Raw genomic sequence first — 21,856 nt, 5'->3', positions numbered from 1 at the left:
GCGTAAAACCTCGATCCAATTAAAGGGAATATAACCCCAGGTATTTGGTGTGGAACACCAACGTTTGCAGCTCTTGCCTTTGGCTTTAGAAATGTGTGGCGCCACTGTACGGGAAATTTGAAAAATTTAAGGGGGTCTTCCATAAAGGTTGCTTTGCAGGTTATATTCCCTTTAATTTAAATCAAAAGCTTGTTTTCCACTAGCGCGCGTAATAATGTTATTTTCTTTACGCGCGTAAAAACGTTTGAACGTTTCTCAGCTTTGAAACGTTCAAACGTTTTTACGCGCGTAAAGAAAATAACATTATGACGCGCGCTAGTGGAAAACACACTTGACGTGGTTAAGCCCCGCCTTTTTCTCGACGGGCTTTGTTATCACCGTCCCAATGGAACCTTAGACATTCCAAGTGTATACGTCTATAGTTTCCTGTTAATAGCGATTAGGAACTATAATGATATTTATTTATCACAAACCAAAGAGCTTTGATATTTATCACATTTCTTAATGTTAGAGAAAACACGTGTTAACCATATTTACACCTGATGTAAACATAATAATAATAATCAGCTAGGCTAATACCCAAGGCACCACCTTAGGCCTAAGTCATCATGCGACTTTTGAAGCCCTTAATTCAGGTGGCCGGCGAATTAGGAAAGTTTTTTGAACAAAAGTTTGTTTTAGACTTGCGTCACTTCTTAATGTAAGGATTCTTGGTTAATGCCAAAGACTATATAAAGCTTCACTAGTCTTTGGTTAATGCGTTCATGGGTGGAATATAAAAAAGTTTTTTATTACTCCGCAGAGTGGTAATTTTTTCGTGGTGCGGCTAAAAATAAGGTTTTTAATGTCTTCACGTCGTTGGCTTTATCCCGCGCGTTTGTGATAATAGCGGCTGACTTTTTCAAGAAACAGGTGCAAAGTCTGCCATCTATGGGAATAATACCAAAAAAACTGGAGCAAACAAATGGCTGATTGTAACAGCGGGAGGTGTTCACGTACGGAAATAGAGAAACTGTCAACGTTTTGGTTTTTTTCCGTAAGCGGACACGTTGAAAGACCAAATATTTTCCTAAAGTTCTTTCGCTCGCTTTGGAAATATAGCAATGGTCATCGGCCACCAGTTTTGTATACGTTTCTAAAACATTCCTAAGGCGTAATAAGACTTGGTAAAGGAGGGCAATGTCCAGTTAAAAATAATCTGGGAGAACCACTTTTTTGATCACCGAGCTATAGGAACCGAGCCACTTCTCAATCATTACTAGCTTATGGTAAGACTGCTCCTTTAATATTATATTATTTAAATTTAAAATATGTTTTGTCGTTTGGAAATTTGAAAAAACCAGGTAAACTTATTGTTATCGTAAATTTTACTATTTATGATATATTATAGATATGGTTACCAGCCATACGCTTGTAAATTTATAACATAACTTAAATACTTCAGACGGCACTGTATGTTTATCAATGATGGTATAATTGTTATGTATGTATATGTATTCTTGGATAGTACAGATAAATTATATTAACCTTTTTTTCCTGGGGCTTATGAGAGCAAAATAAAGGGAGTACAAACAAGTCTATATATTGCATTTATTGAATTTGAGGTACATGTAGCTAAAATATTTTATTTTGATATTTTGACTTGAGAATACAACCACTGTAGTAAAGATTTTAACAGCTCCAAAGCCAGCTTTTTAGTAAAGGGGTATACGTTTTTAAATATTAGAATGTCTTACCAAAAATGTCAGTTTAAAAGCATATCCTTTTTACTGTAACAAGTTGAATGGCTATACTTAAAGGTAAACATTATCTTTATGAAGTCCCTAAGATCAATGCCAAAAATGGTCTAAAATACCATAAACACAATCTTAATTATGTGTAGTATTGGCTATAACCTTAATTCCCTAATGCTTTGATGGGTAACAAGGTCTATTTTTACACAAACTCTCAATGTTTTGCACATCCAATGAAATACCATAAACACAACCATAATTATCTGTAGTTGTGTTTGAAGCTTTCTCTTTGGCTAAGAACTCTCTCCTTGTGTAGTATTTGTTATAACCTTAATTCCCTAAGGCTTTAATGGGTAACAACGTCCATTTTTACACCAACTCTCAATGTTTTCAACATCAAATGATAGAGGACGTAGTAAATTCCTAAGTTAGATAAATAATGAAAATTTCAACCTAATTTACAGGGGGCGAACTAAAACGGATGATAGGATAAATTTTAGGGGCATTTATAACAAGTCAATGACAATATTTAACTGCTTTTACGTAAAAAAGCTGTTAATGCTATTTAGTAAAATCAGACTTAAATGAACCGAAGTTATCGAAATAGCGTTCAGAATTTGAGGGAGTTTTCCTTATGAAAATGATGAGAAAATTGACTCAAATTTAAGCTAATTTCCATCCCCGTCTTGTGATGTAATGAATTGCACTTGGGAATTGTGGGTATAGCTATTTCTATGTAAAAAAAAGGGTTTCATAAGAACAAAAGGTTTTTTTTTTCGGCCTAGGAGGGCGCAAAATTTCAAATTAGAGGTCAAAATGTAACTTCATAAGGAAAACTCCTCTGACATGGAGATTATAGCTGTCTGATAACTTTGGTTCATTTACTTTTGGTAAAATACTATGACCATTGATTTTTAAAACAAAAACATTAGCTTACTAAAATTTAATTTTTAACATTAGACCCATTTCTAATAATTTAGTACCAACAAATTAAGCAATTTTTTAAAATATTCAGTTAAGAATATTTTCACCATTATTGCAGAAACTTTGTTATATATATCTCTCCATGAAGCGGGCTCACTAAAACTAGGCAACTAGCTCCCTACTACGGCTCTAAAACAAGAATTTTTGAAGAAAGTTACTCTTGAGGAGTAGCCTCAATTAATCTTAAAAGAAATTGATCCACTTTTACCGGCTGAACAGGTTTTCTCGTGCAAACTGTTTAAAATGGTGAAAAATATTTCTTTTAACTTGTTTCTTGCTCTCAAAATTGGGTCACGGCATACATAAGATTCCTTTCCAATTTTTAAAATCCAACTAGTCTGTCATTAGACACGTGGCTCTTTTACCACAATTTCTCCTAAGTTAAGGCAAGCATTTAGAGGCTTTTCGGTTCTTTCTGCCTCCGGATCATTTCATGTTGGCCAAACTAATTAAATTGTAAAAGTAAGTTTTTTATTGTCAATGAGACAAGGGGGTGGACTGTTGAACTTCATAAAGCATAGTTTTATTTGACTGCTCTACCTTGGAATTTTTCCTTAATTTATACCATGACATTTAACGCTTAATAACTTTGTTGATAACCATATCTAGATAAAGTTTCACTAAACATAGATACTACTCAGGGTTAGACACCGGAGATAATACAGAACGTCACTTCAAAAAATCTTTCATTCTAGTCTGCAACATTGATGGTGTATAGTTCTGTTAGAAAATTTTGTAAAAAGTTATTTCCGTGTAAATTTACTAGGTAATTTAGCAAAGCTAGGAAAAATATTAAATGTTTTAGCAAATTTAAAATAATACTATCGCTCTAGCTACATAGATATATATAAAACTATTTTATTTCAGATTTACTCTTTTTATTAAGCATGGATGTGGAAAGTCTGAAATCTAACCTTGCTCAATATGGCCAAGAACATTTGCTTCAATTTTGGCCTCAGTTAACCAATGACCAACAGGTTCAGTTGTATAATGAAATCAAAAGTATTGATGTGGCCAAAGTTACTAAGATATTCAAGCAGTGCATTGACCAATCAAACGTATCTGATGAAAAGATTGATAACCTTTTGCAACCTATTCCACCAGAGTTACACGGTAGTGTATCTAGAACAAGTCCTAATGAGCTTCAAGCTTATAGAGAACTTGGTGAGTATGTTTCAAAGTTTCTCATCAGAATTTGAAAGTTGTTAAAACATAGACGAATTCATGCTTAAAACTAATTTGACAGGGATAAGCTTCACTCTTACACTCCATGGTCCTTTAATGTGAATTTTATGGACTCTGAACTAGTAAAATTTCTTTCTGACTTTAAATTTTATAGTAATATTTTAATTTTAATTGTCATCTTTGATAAAACAACTGCCATATTTTACTTTAAAAAAAATAAAATTCATTTGAAAACTGGTTTGACATTGTTCTGCACCCTGGTCTAGATAAATATATGTAAAAAATCTTTAATAGCAGAATTTTTCTAATAAGCAGTTAGTAGTGATATTGTATTGTTATTGTTTTTATAGTATTTTCTGTTAATGTCACGTGTTGCACTTTTCTGCATAATGTGTCAACTTTTACTGGGAGATAATGATAAAAATATTAGATTCTTATAGGTGTTTCAAGTGTTTTGATAACATTCATGGTCAATTGCTTAAGTTATTTTAACATATCAATCTTTCTAAAAGGAAGATTGTTAAAAATTTAACTTTCATTAATAATAGATGTACACAGATTTGATTAAAAGGGAAGTTACATAATGGAAAAATGTCTTAGAAAAGCCATAATGGATAAAAAAAACTTAATAATTTCCTTATTAAACCTACAGTTTTTATTTTTTAATACACAGAAAATAAATGTAATCATACCCATAAATTCCTTATCAATGAAATTGTAAATCTAAAAATCCTAAACAGTCTTTCAATATGATTATCGATAAAAAAACTAAAAATATCTAAGGTGTGTCACACTAAAGGAATATTTAAACTTGAATTTTTAAACCACTTATGCAGTTATCTGTTAGTCTACAGAAAATCAAGGCTAATAACTTTTTTGGACAACTCCCAAGATAAAATTAATCGGTAGCATTTTTCATGAAGGCTAACAGGTTTTTTTTTTCTTAATTTTACATGAAAAAAAGAATTTAAATATATTCCTTATAGGTTTAAAGGAAATTTCCAATGGCCATGTAGCAGCCTTACTGTTAGCTGGTGGGCAGGGCACAAGGTTAGGGGTTACCCACCCCAAAGGCATGTACGATGTCAATCTACCGTCTCACAAAACACTTTATCAAATTCAATGTGAACGGCTACAAAGGCTGGAACAATTGGCTTACGAATACAATGGCAAAAGAGGAACTATACCATGGTAAGTACGCTTATGGTTTGATGATCAAATTGTCTTAAAAAAATAATGGTTTTATTTTCAGGTACATAATGACCAGTGAACAAACCATGGAGCCAACTATAGAATTTTTTGAAAAGCACGACTATTTTGGAATGAATGGAAAGAACTTGGTTGTCTTCGAACAAAGCATGATGCCTTGTTTTGCATTCAACGGAAAAATTATTTTGGAAACTTCCCATAAAATTGCCAAAGCTCCAGGTAAATCATTATTAAAAAAATGGGATTTGAGTTGCATTATATTGCTCAGTATTATAATAATATATTTCAGACGGTAATGGAGGTTTATATGGTGTATTGGAGCGTAAAGGAATTTTGGCTGATATGGAAAAAAGGGGTGTCAAATATGTCCATGTCTACTGTGTAGATAATATTTTGGTTAAGATGGCTGACCCAGTATTTATTGGTTACTGTCTCACTAAGAAGGCAATATGCGCTGCTAAGGTGATTGTTATACGCAAAAACTTATGTTCAGTTATTTAATAAATAGCTTTTGCATATCTTATCAGGTAGTTGAAAAAGCATTCCCAACAGAAGCAGTTGGAGTAGTGTGTAAGGTCAAAGGCAAATACCAAGTAGTTGAGTACAGTGAAATTTCATTGAACACTGCGCAGAAACGTAACACAGATGGACGCTTGACATTTAATGCTGGCAATATTTGTAATCATTTCTTCTCATTGGACTTCCTAAGAAATGTTGTTGAGTAAGTTGCTTTGGTATTTACATAGAAAATCCTTAAAATTACTTATCTGTTAAATAATCCTTTATGAGAGGTTCTTCATGTTATATCTTATCTTCTACTGTCATTTTACTATCACATATCACATTGAAATTATAGGGAAATTCTAAGTTCGATTGCAGGATTATTTTTATCTTCCTGGAGACCGAAACATGGTTTTTCCATTTCACCATACTTCAATTATTCAACTATATCCTTCATTTCCATTATCTTTTAGCACGTTTTATATATAAATATAGTGGCTTAACTCATTGTAAATTGGCACAAATTTCCACTTTGGTTTATCTTGAAGGAACAAAGAACTTAAACACCATATTGCCAAGAAGAAGATCCCTTACATCAATGAAGAAGGAAAGCAAGTAAAACCGGAAAAACCTAATGGAATAAAACTGGAAAAATTTGTTTTTGATGTCTTTGAATTTACCCAGTCAGTATAATTATTACACACGCCCTCTCCAGTACCGTTACAGTGTTATATATCTACCGGTTCCTCTTTTAGAAATTTTGCCGTTTGGGAAGTTTTGAGAGAAGACGAATTTTCTCCTCTAAAGAATGCTGATGGAGCTGAAAAGGATACTCCCACCACCGCTCGTCATTCTTTGTACAATCTCCATCAACGTTATGTACTTCAAGCTGGTGGAAAGTTTGTAGATGAAGATGGTAGTCCAATTCCTTTAATTCCAAGGTATCATCCAAATTTGCTATTTACTTAACAGTACTTGAAGAACTGGCGTATTTGAGAAATTTAGCACAATACTATTCCTTTATCGGTCGCTTCGCATTAGCATTAATGCTAATGAAATTTATAGCTTCAGTACTTGGCAGAGTCCTTCATTGATGCACCAATTTAAGTTTTTATTTCCACTTTTTTTGCTGTAATTTACTAAGCATGGTTTTGCTTCATTGTATTTACTAAAGTTGTAGATTTTTAAGTTGCACACTTTCATGATTTGCATTTATATTATTTTTGTGGGTTTTCAGTCCAGTTAAAGTGCAGAATGGCTACCATGATAGCACAGCTAAAACCAATGGGCATGCAATTGAAAACAGTGATAGGTATTGTTCATTCAGAAATCCCTTAGTATTCAATAACTCTATTTTGCATTCTTGGTCATTAAAATTAAAAGTCCTGCTTTTCCTAACAGTTTCTTTGAACTAATATTATTTTATGTGCAATTATCTTAACAGTGGTGGTGGCAGCTTTAGTATCTATGTTTTGATATGTTTAACCAGATAATAGTTGGTGTATGAGATACACAAGCCAATTCAGTCTGTATAATGGGTGAAATTATCCCATGGTACTTTATCCCTTCTTCTTTTTAAACGCTCCAAATGTCAACTTGCACCAATTTTTACAGTGAGGTAGTGGCTTTTGTATTTCAAATTATCTGAAGTGTTATCAAGATTGGTGGTGGATTTTCTATTCCGTAGAGATTTTGTCAGTTATTAAGATTGGTGGTGGTTTTTAATATTCGTATTTATAATCTATGGTGATGGTCAATACATGAAATTTTTCAATATTTTTCTAATCATTATTTTGAATATTATATTACATCCAACAGTCAAAAGTCATATTTGAAGTATGAATATCCTGTCATTTGTGAAATTTCCCCACTTATTTCATATGAAGGCGAAGTAAGTATAATTTTTTTTTGTATAAAATTAATAACTATTAATCCCTGCGTGGCCCCAAAGCAGTATATTTAGTGGTGTAGCCAGGGATATGGTTTCAGCGTCAAATTGGGTGTTCTTTGACTGCTAAATTTTCACCACCTTCTCAACCTCTAACACTTTACATAATCTGTCCTACCCTCTACATGAAATACTGGCTATGGTATTGGTTTAAAAATATTTAATTATTCCAATGAATTGTGTCCTAGTAATTCATAAAGAAAATTAGCTGTTACATTTTTAGTTGTATACCAAAACAAACTCAACTGGCATTAAATAACTTACGTTTAATATTAGGGACTCGAAGATTTCGTTGCTGGCAAAAAATTTGTTCCTCCACTTGTATTGCCAGAAGTTCCTGAAAAAAATGGATGTTAAAACTGGCAAACAAAAGATGACTGCATACTTTCACAACAGCACAGTTACATTAAGAGCAGTGACTTAAAAACTAAGAACTTGAGTACTGACTGCCTTAAGTTTCAATTGTACAAAGAATCACCACAAAACTTCACATCCAATTTTTAACTACTTGTAAATTAATATTCCTTTCTTTTTAATACTATCATGTTATTCTGGTATTAGATATAATTTATACAATTTTTTTTAACTATTTGATAAATAATCAAAATTTAAAATGGTTTATAAACTTGATTAAATTAACTATATTATAAGTACCTTTAAATGTGATAACAGTTTTTATCAGAAAATAGTTTCGATTTGTTGTAGTGATTTGAAATGTAGTGAGCTTGGTTTTTTTTTGGGGGGGGGGGGTTTGAGTGGGTTTATTTTAATGTTTTTCCCTTCCTGTACACATTGTAAACTATTTTTGTAAGTTTTATTAAAAGGGTTAAAATACCCATTTGAGAAATTTTGGAGGAAGTGAAATTAAAGTTATATTAAATAAAAACATTTGATTTTTCTACACAACCACCCAAGGAAAACTCATCTAGCCTTTAGGTGTGCTATGTCAGTATTTGGATACATATTTCATTGGTCACTATCTCCAGAGTTGTTACTGCAGTCTCCAGGGCTAGTGTTGGTCCCACTGGCTGTGCAATCGTAATGGTCCCATTTCCCATTAATGCCAAATTTTTCCTCTTTTTCTCCTGTACACGACCTGGAAAAGTCAGGGAATTTTAAAATAATTCCACATGGTCAGGGAATTTTAAAATGGTCCAAAAAAATAAAGGAATTTTAAAATTACCCCAAAAAAATCTGGCAAATAAATTTTTGAAAGTTGTATTAAAAAATATATCAAGATTTTAGCTCAAAACATTAATTTATTCTACCAAAATAGTCAGGGAAATTTGGCAATTTGGTCAGGAAATGTCAGGGAATTTAATTCCGGAAAGTTTGTACAAACCCTGGTTGGGGCACTTAAAGGGGCTCCAAAGTTCGGTGGCAAAATGTGTGTAAAGTCAGTAAAGTGCGAAATTTACTGTTGACCCTCCCCGCCTCTGCCAAGGCCGAGTGAGGGGCGGGGGGAATGAAAAGCATGCTCAATTTTCTTTTTTTTGCCACCGAACTTTGGAGCCCCTTTAATTTTATTAAAAATTACAGTTTGTCAAGTCTTCTATTAATTCTAGAGAAAAATAAACAAAATTACATTGCCTTGTTTACATGCATCCCTTGTCAGATTTTTAAGGCAACAATGATTTAGGAGGATAATTTATGCTAAATGTTCTTGGAGAATTTACAGGGGCTCCAAAGTTCGGTGGCAAAAAAAAAAGAAAATTGAGCATGCTTTCTAGCTTTACATTCCCCCATGGACTAATTAGTCCATGATTCCCCCAACCCCTCACTCGGCCTTGGCAGAGGCGGGCAGAGTCAGCCATAAATTTCGGACTTTACTGACTTTACACACATTTTGCCACCGAACTTTGGAGCCCCTTTAATCACTGAACAAAAGCAGTTATTTTAAAGTAGTTTTTTTATTATCACAGTGCTGTAACTTATTTCTGAAAAATATTTATTGCAGTAAAAAGATTTAATCAATAATTTGAATACTTTAATATACGACGGTCAAAACCATAGAAATCTCATAGGTAACTAGAATGCTGCCGTGTAACTGGCAAATGGGCCAAACGCCGTGGCAGACGATAGCCAGATCTCAGCCAATCAGAGCTCAAAGAGTGGTTCTGCCAAGAATTTAATGTCACCAGAGAGAATGACGTCACCTATCTCCCGCTATAGTAGCGGAACACCATGATGAAAACCTTTCAAATTGGAACCATTTCTCTAAATCCATTGGCTATCGAGATAAACTTTGATTGACCTTGAACCATGAGTAAAAGGTCATCCGAGTTAGCAAATTCTAAAGACACCATGCCAGATGAATATGTCTAGCAAATTTTGATACTCCAGCATGAGTATTGTTCGAGTTATTAGCCCTTCAACCTGGTCTCTGGTACATCATTTTCATCACGACCTTCATGTTTTTGTCTATTCTTACGACTTGTTATTGGTCAAATAAGGAAAGATCAAAGTTATTTACACCTAAAATGTGAAGGGGAACACTTTTCTAATTGAAATCAACTTTGTATCTATAATGGTTCTGGAGATACATTTTAAATGACCTTGACGACATGGTTCACGGTCATGGAAATTTCCGTTGTCAAGTGACACACTGCACGTTTTATTTGTCCTGAACGTTTGAAATTGGCCTTGTATCGTTTTTTAATTAACACCCTGTATAGGTTTGTGGATGATTGAAAATTACAATCCTAAATAACGTCTTTGCATAGAAAAGACAGTTTTAAAGGGCAACGCAAGTAAGCTGGAATTTGTGTGACTATGTATGCAAAGTGTGAAATTTACGGTAAGCTCTGCGTGATCTCGCTAGTACCGAGGGGGCAAGGAGGATAGGAAGGGAGGCGAAGGAGCATCCTTGTTACCTTGTAAGAAGCTTAGCGCGCGCTCGGCGGGAAAATTTCGGAAAAATGGCGGCAACACGTAGCGTAGCGGCCGCAATCTTGCCGCCATTTTTCCGAGTTTGATTTGGGGTGCTACGTGTAAAGCGCCACTTAAGTTAGGTGGCGCTTTAGGCTAGGCGCCCACTGGCTCTCCGTTTCGTATACGTCCTGCCTTCCACAAGGCATTGTCTCCGTTACGAAGCAAAGGCTTGTGAAAGGTAGGACGGAGACGTTACGAAGAGCAGTGAGCGTCTGGCCTAACACGTAATACCTAACGCTTAAGAATATTTATCTGGTTTGAAATCAGACGCAAAAACTTTAGCGGTTAATATGAAAATCAGGTAGTACGTTTATGTAAGCTAACATGTTTTATAATTAAATACCAAAGTTTTTGTAAAGTTTTTAATTTAAAAAGAAGTAGTAAAAGGGTTTTCTACTGAAAATCTATTTTTATTTGGTAAAAATTGTTAAAATTTGTGCTTTTACGCCAGTGGCGTAGCTTGGGAGGGGCAAAGGGGGCCATGGTCCCGGATGGCTTAGATGTAGAGGGCGGCCAGCGGCCTGGAAAATTGAAACGAACGCGGCCGTCCGAGATCGTGCATCGGAAAAGTGATAAAAAATTATTGAAGGTCTACAATGTGCACGTTGAGATAAACAAATCTGGGTATCTTGGCAATCGAACAAGAAGTACAAATTAATATTGACCATTGCATTAAAGAGGTCGCGTTGAACGACTTGAATCCTTTTGAAATCAACAGAGCAACAGAGTATCACAGAATTTTCACCGATTTTTTTGTTCAGTTGCGAAAATAGGGGGGTATCAAATTTAGGGTTTGCCCCAGGTGGAAGAAATACACGCTACGCCACTGTTTTACGCATTTCAACAAGTAAAACAATACCGGAAAATTTTTCATTCCATAGGTAGGATTAAATTATAATATTATTTAGATTAATATTCATTCTTATTTAAAATCGGCAAAATAATTTTTCTGATTTAATGAAAAGGAATTACATAAACTTGAAAGTTAAATAGAAAAAAACTGTGATGCTAATTTCTTACCTTTAAATTTTGACCAAGGATTATTTCGTGTAGGTTTAATTTTGTTATTATAATATAATATTATATATATATATATATATATATATATATATATAATATAACACGGCCAACTTTGATCTCGCGCGAAATCGAAGTTGGCCGTGCCCATACTAAGCAAAACACATCAATAGTTGATTCTATAAAATGTCTTTACGCTTGCCCAACTTGTTGAAATGTTGCCCTGGAATAGTTCAGCCAATGCCTAAGAATGAGTTCATAAGCTCTTTAGTGGGAGAGAAAACGGATCCACAGCTGAAGCGGGGAGGCAACATTTCAACAAGATGGCCAAGGTTATTTTATAAAAAGAACTATTATTAGAAATATTTTAATTTCACGATAAATAGAGAATGGCTATTTCGTCAAGTTTACGATTGAAAATAGTACCGCTAGCCCAAGGAACTAGTTTTATATTCAATTAAAACCGTGTTTTTGAGTAGTTAGCCTAACTGACGCGCGAAGTCGCTAGGGTCTTGATGAGCGACTTTCTTAGAAAATAGCAAAATTCAAATGTAACGGGCTAAAGTATCGTTTTATTCCGCGAGCTAATATTTCAGCGCGAGTACGTTTTTTAAATGCGCGAGCGCTGCTCTCAACTTTAACAGTAAAATGTGTTTAAATGGGAACGGCCAAGTTTTCCAAATATCGCCTTATTTGCATATCAAAAGATCAACAAGACGTTCAATATACTTACACGTATCTTATTTTGTCTTGAAAAAATTATTTTTAGCCTAAAAAGTTGAAATGCAAAATAACACCAAGTATTTGGGTTTGAATTTTCGCCACCATCTTAAGGTGTATCGCCAACGCCAGCAGCACCTTTAATAGTGAGCGATTTGCGAACTATCCTAACTTAAAATCGCGCAATTTAGGCTTAGGTCTCGTATAACTGGAACGCGCCGCGCGTGAAAAACAAGTTTTTTGCGTCTACAGCAGCGCGCGCTTTTATGTTGTTATTCTGTCTCACCGATTTCTCACCAGGTGTCGCAGCGGACGCGCGCTTTTCAATTTCTAGAAATTTCTTTATTTTATTAAAAATTAACCACTTAATATTTTTTATGCGGTTTTCGCTATAAATTTTAGTTTAAAACGGGCTATAGGGCTATCTAACTGGTTAAAGCTTGACCGTTCCCCTTTAACTAAATCTTGGGAAATTGAAATAAAAATATTTTTCTAACAACACCAGCAAGAGACGTGTTTCAGAGCCATCTCTTATTTTTTCCCAGAAACACATAACCACTTACTTTCGCCTTTTAAGCAAAATGCTCTAGAACACGCCAATGAAAAGTTTGAATTTTGAGTGTTTCGGGAAGCGTAATGTACGCTTGAGTACGCTACCTGAAATTCAACCCCGATTTTTTCAAGCGATTCTATTTAGATATTATTATAAATTTAAAAAAAAAATTGCTAAACCAGGGTACTTGATGCGGAAAAAACGAATTTGAACAATACTTAATCGCGCCATTTTTTTGCCGTGCTGATTAGTTAAAGGGCCACACCGGTGTTTGAAAAATTCGGCCCGAGTTTAGCACGTGGTAGCATATACAACCAATCCTATTCTGGAAACTAGCACGTGAAACAGGTTAAATTCAAACGCCGGTGTGGCCCTTTAAACGAAAACTCCTCTAATTTGAAAGGGAATATAACCTGTAACATGTTCCTTACGGAAGACATCAGCAATTTTAGGGATTACCTGAGCAACAAACTACTAAGCAGAGCCGTAAATGTCTAAAGTCATAAAGAAGGCCGTGGTTAACATTGGAACTATATTGGAACCCTTTGGGTCAGTGGCGTAACTATAGGGCGGCAGAGCTGGCAAAATGCCACGGGCCCCCGACCCGAGAGGGCCCCGGCCCAAGCGGCTGCGAGTTCAGAAATAGCCTAACTTTTTTAACAAAATATTGTACCTGTGACGATTTTTACTGGGAGGGCCCCATCCAAAGAATTTGCCACGGGCCTCAGATGGTATAGTTACGCCACTGCTTTGGGTGGCAACAGAAATGCAAGGGATTATATTTTGTTTAAAGAAGCTTTAAACTTCGTATACTTCAGCTACTGAGGACAAGCTATAGTAGATTATCTTTTTTTTGTTGGCAGAATTACACCGATGGTAATAAATACCAGTATAAACGTGTTTTGATCTAAAATTTCAAAATAAGTACCATCAGAAGTTTATATGAAACCCATTCGGGGGAAGTATTCCACTTCGGATTATTCATGATAGATTGTTCCGCCGCACTTTACAGGTTCTACTTAAACGTGGCGAAATACCAACACGTCCTACTCGTGGATGGTGATAATCCTACACAAGACTCGTGTTCGCCGCCCGTCGTCTGCTGTCGTCATACGTAAAGATCTTTTAAATAACGCGTCTCGGCTGTGATGACGTTTAACATTGCCGATACAATTATGAAAGGTACACCTTTTAATAAGATAAAAAAAATGGTCAATAGTGTTCGAGCGATTGATGCGCGTAACTTGGTTTAAAATAAGCTATAGTGTCCCAACCCTATCCCCTTGTATCCCCCCGTTGGCGTGGCCGTAACACATATCTCGCACCTAATTAATTAAATGGACGAGCGGACTGTATTGTCCCACCCGTTACAATGGCTCATGACGAGCACAAAAAAAATAAGCTATAGTTCCCGTTGACGCTAATGTAAAATGTAGCGATGATTTAAAGTAAATTAACAAACTGTTTTTAGAAAAATATTTTATTAACATTTTTCCATAAAAAAAGCTTATAAGATATATTTTATCGTTTTATTTTCGAAATTGACCGATTTCAAAATTACGTTTTTGCGCGTGACAGTACCTTTACATTGTCAGGTACAGAAGGCTTATTTAACTGCTTTAATCATAGACTAAGGAAGGTCTATCCTTTTATACCCTAACATGGCGGGGTATTTTCACGCGTATGCCTAGATCATTATAGACAAAAACATGCGTATTACTTAGGACCCAAATTACATAACTTTCTTGACCAAAATGTAAAAATAATTAGCAACTTTAAAATACATAAATCCAAAATAGTCATGTGGCTGTTAGAAATTGGTTATACTCGATTAAAAAACTTTCTATCAAATTAAAAAAAAAAATTCGCGAAACTCCTAAATTACTAACTCTAATGGAGCCCTCTACTTGATGTAATTAATTGATTTTGATGTTTGTAAACTAACTCGGATTATTGTATATAAGAACGTCCCTGCCACGCACGAGCGTTATGCTCATGTGGCAAAGGGACGATGTATTATTTTTGTACGCTACAATGTAAAACTACAATTCGCATCAATAAATTATTATTATTATTATTATTATTATTATTATAAAAATAAAAGATTCTCCAGGACAGCAATCCCGTGCCTTACCCCGTACTAATATTGTCGTCTCCTGAATGTAATCTAGGAGCAACAAACACAAGGAGAAAGCAGCTAGCCTTTAAACACGCCAACGAAGGGTTGTGTACGAATTTCATTGGACGAGCGTCACGAGCCTTTACGCTGAACGTTTTACGGGCGGGGGGGGGGGGGGGAGACAATTCCCGAATTTTCCCCTTCCGACGGCAGCAGGTGCTAAAGCGTCTAGCCAATGAAAAACGTACACAAGAAAATCCACGACTTTTGACGGGTTGCGTTCTCCTTGTGTGGGGTGTTGTGTTTGTTGCTCCTAGATGTAACCCTCCACTTGGGGTGGGGAAGGGGATGAACCGGAATTGGGTACAATATCCGGCTGGTTTTTCCGGTAGGTATTCGTCGGTTTCAAAATTATCTAAAAAGTCTGTGACGTAAGTTGTACCCAAAGTGACGTAATTCTACGCTTCAACTATTTTTTCGAAAGGTGGAGCTAGTAGTTGAGGGTTACGTTGAGAAGACGCGTTTTGAAAAGGATAGCTGTCCGGGAGAATCTTTTAATCGTCTATGCCTGGATCAAGGACCAAGAATCTTATCTAACGGGACTCACTGTTTAGGCTTTAAAAAGCACGCGTTAATACTGGGAATAGGAAAATCAATAAATACAATTTATAGGAATTCTACAAAGAATCATAAGTAATGAAAGAATGGACAAGGTAAATAATTCAATATTAAGTAAATGAACACTTAATTAAAAGGCCTCGGTGTATATGGCAATTAAAAATGAAAAAAGACTACTTTAATTACACAGTAAAATGTTTAATAGAACAAGTTGGCAAGCCAAAATATACCTCTCCTCGGAAGAAATGTCCCTAGTGGTATTAATTTCTCGAGATAACCCTTAAAGATATATCTCCGCAATTTAGAGTTATTTGTTAAAAATGTTTTCCCAGTTCTATCTAAAATTTAATTATAATTAGAATAATTGAGACGAAATGACCAATTTTAATTTATTCAGAATATCATAAGTTAAGTAGTTACAACAGCGAGTTAGACGTACTATAACAATGCACAATTGAATTAAACCCTTTTTACAGTACAAGTTTATCAGTTGAATATAATACGAAGCAAATTTTAATGAAAGAAATATCTACAGAGGGTATTATAACGACCGTTCGCTTTTTGGTTTATAATTTTAACGGAATCGGGCCGATTTTAATTAAACGACAGGTTATCGAAATTTTGTTAAAAGAATATTCCCTAAGGCCGCGCGATAAATTTACGAGAATAATTTCCCGTCGCCGTTATATCGCAAATTTATTTGATTCGGGATTGCCAGAACTGTAATGTTGTGGGCGAGTGATTAGAAATAAAATGGCAACCAGAATTATGCAAAATTATAAATGTTTATTTTTATTCAGAACAGTCTATGGAACGTTCTAGATTTAACTTTCATCAATAACCCAACAATATATATCCCTTCTACGTAATTGTACAGAACTGGTACTCAAGTGTCTAAGACTAGATTTGTCTTAGTTCATCGTGATTGAAAAATAAACCAAAACACACTTACACAAATATCATAAATTTTACTGAGTAATTTTAACTAAATTCAAACTACCTTACTATAAACTCTTGTCTTAATTAACAGCTGAGAGCTGTTCGCTACTAATATCTTCCAATCTACTTAATTAGCCTCACAGGTTGAATTGATAATTTCAAGGGTATAATTAGGTTATTCCAACTAAAAAAAACAATCAATTTTATCTTACAGCTGACTTGAGTTAGTTCACAATTACTTTAACACTTTCAGTCTTAAACAAGCACTGTTCATACACTTAAGTCCATTCGCTCACGTTCCAAACGCGAAACACAATTTAACTCTTTTCTTGACCGAAGACCGAAGACCGAAGATACTAATTAAAACCGCAAAGTTACCTCATAACTTTTGACCGACACCAGGACCCCGTCCTGTAGTAGTTCGTCTGACCGCCAAGAACTAAGAAAGACTAATCTTCCATATTGACGGCAACGGCTTTATATACGTTTATTTGATGTTTTTTAGTCCCGTCAAGATTTAACTAAAGTTCGAAAAATTGAAGATATTATATTTTTTACCCGGTTTGATTGATAGTTCTCCACACGGTGGCGCTATATTATTACTTTTATATAGTTTCCGCGGGAGTTTTGAATAATTATCCTTTTTCTAAGCGTTATTAAAAGGTAAAAAACCCGCCTTATCATAATGGTTTCTTTACTTTTTATATTCCTAAAGGAAGTCAATGGCTCGACGGTAAACTATCTGCATTGTAACGATGCGACCCGAGTTCAATTCCTGAACACGATCAAATAAAGTAAAATACTCAGATATTTAATTAAATATAATATTAATATAATTTATAAATATAATATTAATATAATTTATAAATATTATATTAATATAATTTATAAATATTTAATTAAATATAAGACTAATATAATTTATTAATATTTAATTAAATATAAGATTAATATAATTTATAAATATTTCATTAAATATAAGATTAATATAATTTATAAATATTTCATTAAATATAAGATTAATATAATTTATAAATATTTAAAATGATGTAGAATAAATTATAGTACCTAACGTTATAACTTTGTAAATGACATTTGCCAAAGCTGTTTTTTAGAAAAACACCGTAACTTAACAAGCGTTGGTGGCTGAGGGGTTAGAGTAAATCTCTTGCACAAGGCAGACCCGGGTTCGATTCCCGGCCGGCGCTAATAAATCGCAAATTGATACTAAGACGAATACCGTGTACAATTGGTGGAAACCCTGCCATTGGACGTTGAGAGGTAGCATTACACTCAGCACTCTGTCCGTCCCAAAGTCATTAAGAAGAAGTTGGAGAGAAAACGCCCGTACAGACTCAACATCCTCAACCATCATAACACAGACACACCACAATCTCTACACCCACAACCGACATAACACGAACTCAACATACACAACAAACTCAACACTCACAACCGTCATAACACGAACTCAACATTCACAACCTACGCATAAACATTACAAAAACGTAATACACCAAACCGTCACGACGGTGAGCGAAAAAACACCACCAAACCGCAAATGAATCCGTTAACGCTCACCGTCACTCGGTGGTTTTGCCAACCCTTCGAGAAACTGCCTAAGCAATGATTAACCTCTGTACGGAAAATGCGAACGCGTTCGCAGGGCAGACAGACACGGTGATTGTATAACCCCTCCTAGGGGACTTTGCCCCCTCGGAGAGGTAAAAATTAAAAATAAACATTTTATAGTCGCTACAGAGAACGACGACTACAGAGGCATCATCAGGTCTGATTTTACAATTTGCAACAAGTTCAAAAATTAACCCAGCTAATCACATGTCAAGCGCGCGTCACACCGCGATACCAAAGTTCAGCTAGGAAGCAGCTGTTACCCGAGCTATTGTCTCGATTGAGACAAAAATTTTCATTTTGTTTTTTAACAATTTCGAGTTATTCAATAATATTAAGTTTAAATTCGTTATCTAAAAAAGGCAGGTGTTTAGGCTTGTTAAATAGGATTACATGTTTCGGATTATAAACTATGTGTGCCGCCAGGGCAGTGTCACAAGTTTTTCCATTTTTGATATCGGTTCTATGCTCATTAAATCTGTTATAAAAATTACGTTTACATTGTCTTTTGTAACTTTTACCACAAGAGCACATGAGTTCATAAACACCAAATTTATCTAACAACGGGGTTTTATCTTTAAGGGAGTTTAAACAATTCGAAATTTTATTAGTAGATTTAAATACCGGTTTTATATTATTGTTGATATATGCACGATGCTATAGCAAATTGATATTAAGATGTATACCGTGAACATTTGGTGGGATCCCGGCCATTTAGATGCTTAGACGTTTACCGTAACCCTGAGCGCTCAGTCCGTCCCAAAAGTTGGGGAGAAGAAACCCCGTGCATACAAAATACAAGCAAACACCCACACAAGTTTCAACACAGGCACACCGTACACATAATCATCACAAAAACACGAATTTGAATACAGGCGTTTTACTAAAAATAAACCCTCTTCCAAAATTCAAGAAAATGCGAACACGGTTTTTACACTTCACCCGATACTGCGAAGGTGTTTCCGTAGACAGACAGACACACACACACACAGAGACACGGTGATTGTAAAACCTCTACTAGGGAACATAAGTTCCTCGGTGAGGTAAAAAGAGTTTAGATAATAGGAGGTGTTAATTGTTATCAGAATTTCGTAATTTTTATCCAATGAGAAAGCGATATAAAGGATGACTGCAGAATCTCGCCATGTTGTAATAGACATAATAACGTGTATAAAAGGACCAAAGTGTTTACTAGTGGTCCAGATTCGGAGCGAGTACAGGAATGCTTTTAATTTTAATTATCTATGGAGAAATAACAGTAGAATGACCTTTTTGGTCCTGTTTGGACGCTTTTCTATCTGATTTTGGACACTATAAGCAGAAATAATTCTCCGGGTTGGATAGTAACTAAGCATACTTTTGAAATTAATTAATTCAACGTTTTCGTAAAACGAAAAAGTTTTAAGAAATAAACGCCATTTATATAGAAAATCTGAAATTTGATCCATTACGTTCTTCGGTTTTAATGAAAAGTACTATGGAAATGTACTAAACTTGAATTTGAATACAATGATTCAGGCAACATCAAGTTATTTATTAATTGCCATGATATATTTGTCTTCAGTAAGTACCATTTATAAAACCTGCCAACAACGTAACGGGATTCTTAGCTGGGTGAATAATTGGTATTTTAGGTTTGAAAGCCATGGTTCATTTCTCAAAAAGAAGTGAGAGGATTAGGTAGTGATTTAAAATTTAAGAAATGAGAACCATTTTGATGTATAATTATATTAAAATTTAATTATTTAATTTACAAATGGGAAGTGATGAAATCGGTAAAGCTAACTCTAGAATACTTTACATTTTATTTGCGGTCCCACAAATCGATTTTAAACCGTCTATGTCGCTGTATGTACCGCAATGTAGGTTATAAAAAGATTATTGTTATTATCATCTTATCAACCTTTTCCGGTCTTTTTATACACTTTATGATGTCAATCACGCCAATGTGAAATACGTCATTCATAATTTCTCATTGGATATAAATGACCTATGATTGTTTCCTCATTGGGTAAAAATGACGATATTCCGGTTACAGCATCATTTAAAATACGACGAAATACGCATTTTGTAAATTGATCCCTTGTTCTAGGGATAAAATTGGTTTTCATTTCTTCAAGAACTGAAGCACTGAACAGTATTTCGCTATAAACAGCTCATCCGCTCGTGGCAGCCATACTTCTATAATCTATATAACCATTTTCTGATATTTTGCTCCAATTCTGTTCCGTAGAAAGTGGATTTTTCGGAATTTTGATCCGAATCCGTCCCGTAGTTCAACGATATTTTACTGTGATTCCGTTCCGTTACGACGTTTTTTTTTTTAGAATTTTGTTCCGATTCCGTTACATTTCGCCAATTTCTTCTTTCATATACAATACCGTCTACACGGCACCCTATGGGCGACCTGAGATCTACACTTATATGGCATCTTAGGATAGGCATATGCTCATAAGCAGGGCCGTCGAGACTGAGCCCGGGCCCCGGTAAAATATGAATTTCTGGCCCCAAGAAAGTCGTTAATACTTTTTCGGAGAGAAACCCGGGATAAGTAAATCTAATATCTTGTTTATTCAATCCTGAGCCCCTGGACTGCACGGACTCCGGTAATTTGTACCGGCTTCCCCGCTACAAATGTCGGGCCTGCTCATAAGTATGCCTCTGTATAACATCTCCATAGAAACAAGGGTCCTGTTTAAAAAATAACAAGTGGATCATAAAGTACCCATTACCACTGCTGGTAGCTTTCCAGTGTATGTTTTGGGTGCAACATTGTTCAGGGCCGTGCAGAGAGGAGCACGAGGGGGAAAGTTCCCGGGGCGCGGCGGAAAAGGTCCCAAGAGCGTTATTTTTAGGGGCCGGTACGATACCAGCAACTCCCATCTTAGAACTTTCATTTAGAAGGCCCACGACGACATAATTTGAACCGGGGCCCGAAATGTCTCTGCACTATCCTGTTAATATTTTTAGGAATAAGTAATATAAAAGTATACAAGGTATATTTTAAAATTTTTATATGGATATGTTATACAGAGGCCTACATATGAGTGATTATTTTAGGGCTAGTGCTGCAGGTCACCCTCTAAAACTGCGACAAAATCCGCTATACGTAGCCTTCACACTTAATTTAAATTTTAGTAAAAAGTGTCGCCAGCTATTGGCCGAGTTTCAATTAAACATAAGAAAACCGTCTGTTCAATCAAAATACTTTCTGTACAATCTCTGTAAACTTTAGCTAGAAACGTAGAAATCAAAATTTTCCCCAAATTTAGTTTAAAAAAAATATTGCACTATTTTATGCACCCACGAAACTTTAGCTGCAGTCTCGCGTAGTGACTGGCTTTCATGAAAACAAATATGTTTAAGTTAGTAGCGTAGCCAGGGTTTAGGTTTATTGGGGGGTACACAATTGAAAAAAAAAACTGAAGACCAAAACAGTTGTAAATACAACTGTACAATTCGAGGGGCCCTGTGCCCCCCCCCCCCTGGCTACGCTCTCACGATTCTGATTTCTACCTATGATTCTATTTGGCAATTACAACGAACAGAATGATATGTCAGCCAAACCATTATAGAGTAACTGTTTTCTAATCACTTTCTAGGAGGAACAATTCCATGTAGATGAATATTACACTTGAAGATAAGAACGCGCGAGCTATAACTAAATACAACGTAAGCTCTCGGCGAATCAACATTTTCCGCCGTATCAATTGTTGAGCGTTGTTTTGGTTCTCAAGATGTCGCGTATTAGCTGCCTTTGTTCGTTC

General features: G+C 35.2%; 1 protein-coding gene across 3 annotated transcripts; it reads left to right on the top strand.

The window, feature by feature from the left end:
• Positions 1-960: 960 nt before the first annotated feature.
• Positions 961-8,446, top strand: mmy (UDP-N-acetylglucosamine pyrophosphorylase mmy). 3 transcript variants are annotated; one of them, XM_090173694.1, is made up of 11 exons: positions 963-1,268; positions 3,585-3,881; positions 4,889-5,093; positions 5,155-5,330; positions 5,401-5,573; positions 5,639-5,832; positions 6,161-6,295; positions 6,368-6,553; positions 6,850-6,924; positions 7,431-7,503; positions 7,837-8,446. In XM_090173694.1, the coding sequence occupies exons 2-11, from the start codon at positions 3,605-3,607 to the stop codon at positions 7,915-7,917; spliced, it is 1,575 nt and encodes a 524-aa protein (XP_090029820.1). In that variant the 5' UTR covers positions 963-1,268; positions 3,585-3,604; the 3' UTR covers positions 7,918-8,446. The 3 variants fall into 3 exon arrangements, with proteins under 3 accessions (XP_090029822.1, XP_090029820.1, XP_090029821.1); XM_090173695.1 differs by lacking the exon at positions 963-1,268 and adding an exon at positions 3,413-3,483; XM_090173696.1 differs by lacking the exon at positions 6,850-6,924 and having other exon boundaries at positions 961-1,268.
• Positions 8,447-21,856: the final 13,410 nt, after the last annotated feature.

The sequence above is a fragment of the Leiobunum rupestre genome, chromosome 4, assembly GCF_980474605.1.
Source record: "Leiobunum rupestre chromosome 4, qqLeiRupe1.1.hap1, whole genome shotgun sequence".
NCBI lineage: Eukaryota > Metazoa > Arthropoda > Arachnida > Opiliones > Sclerosomatidae > Leiobunum > Leiobunum rupestre.
The sequence above is the reverse complement of the archived record's forward strand: the minus strand, read 5'-3'. Positions and strand labels throughout refer to the sequence as shown.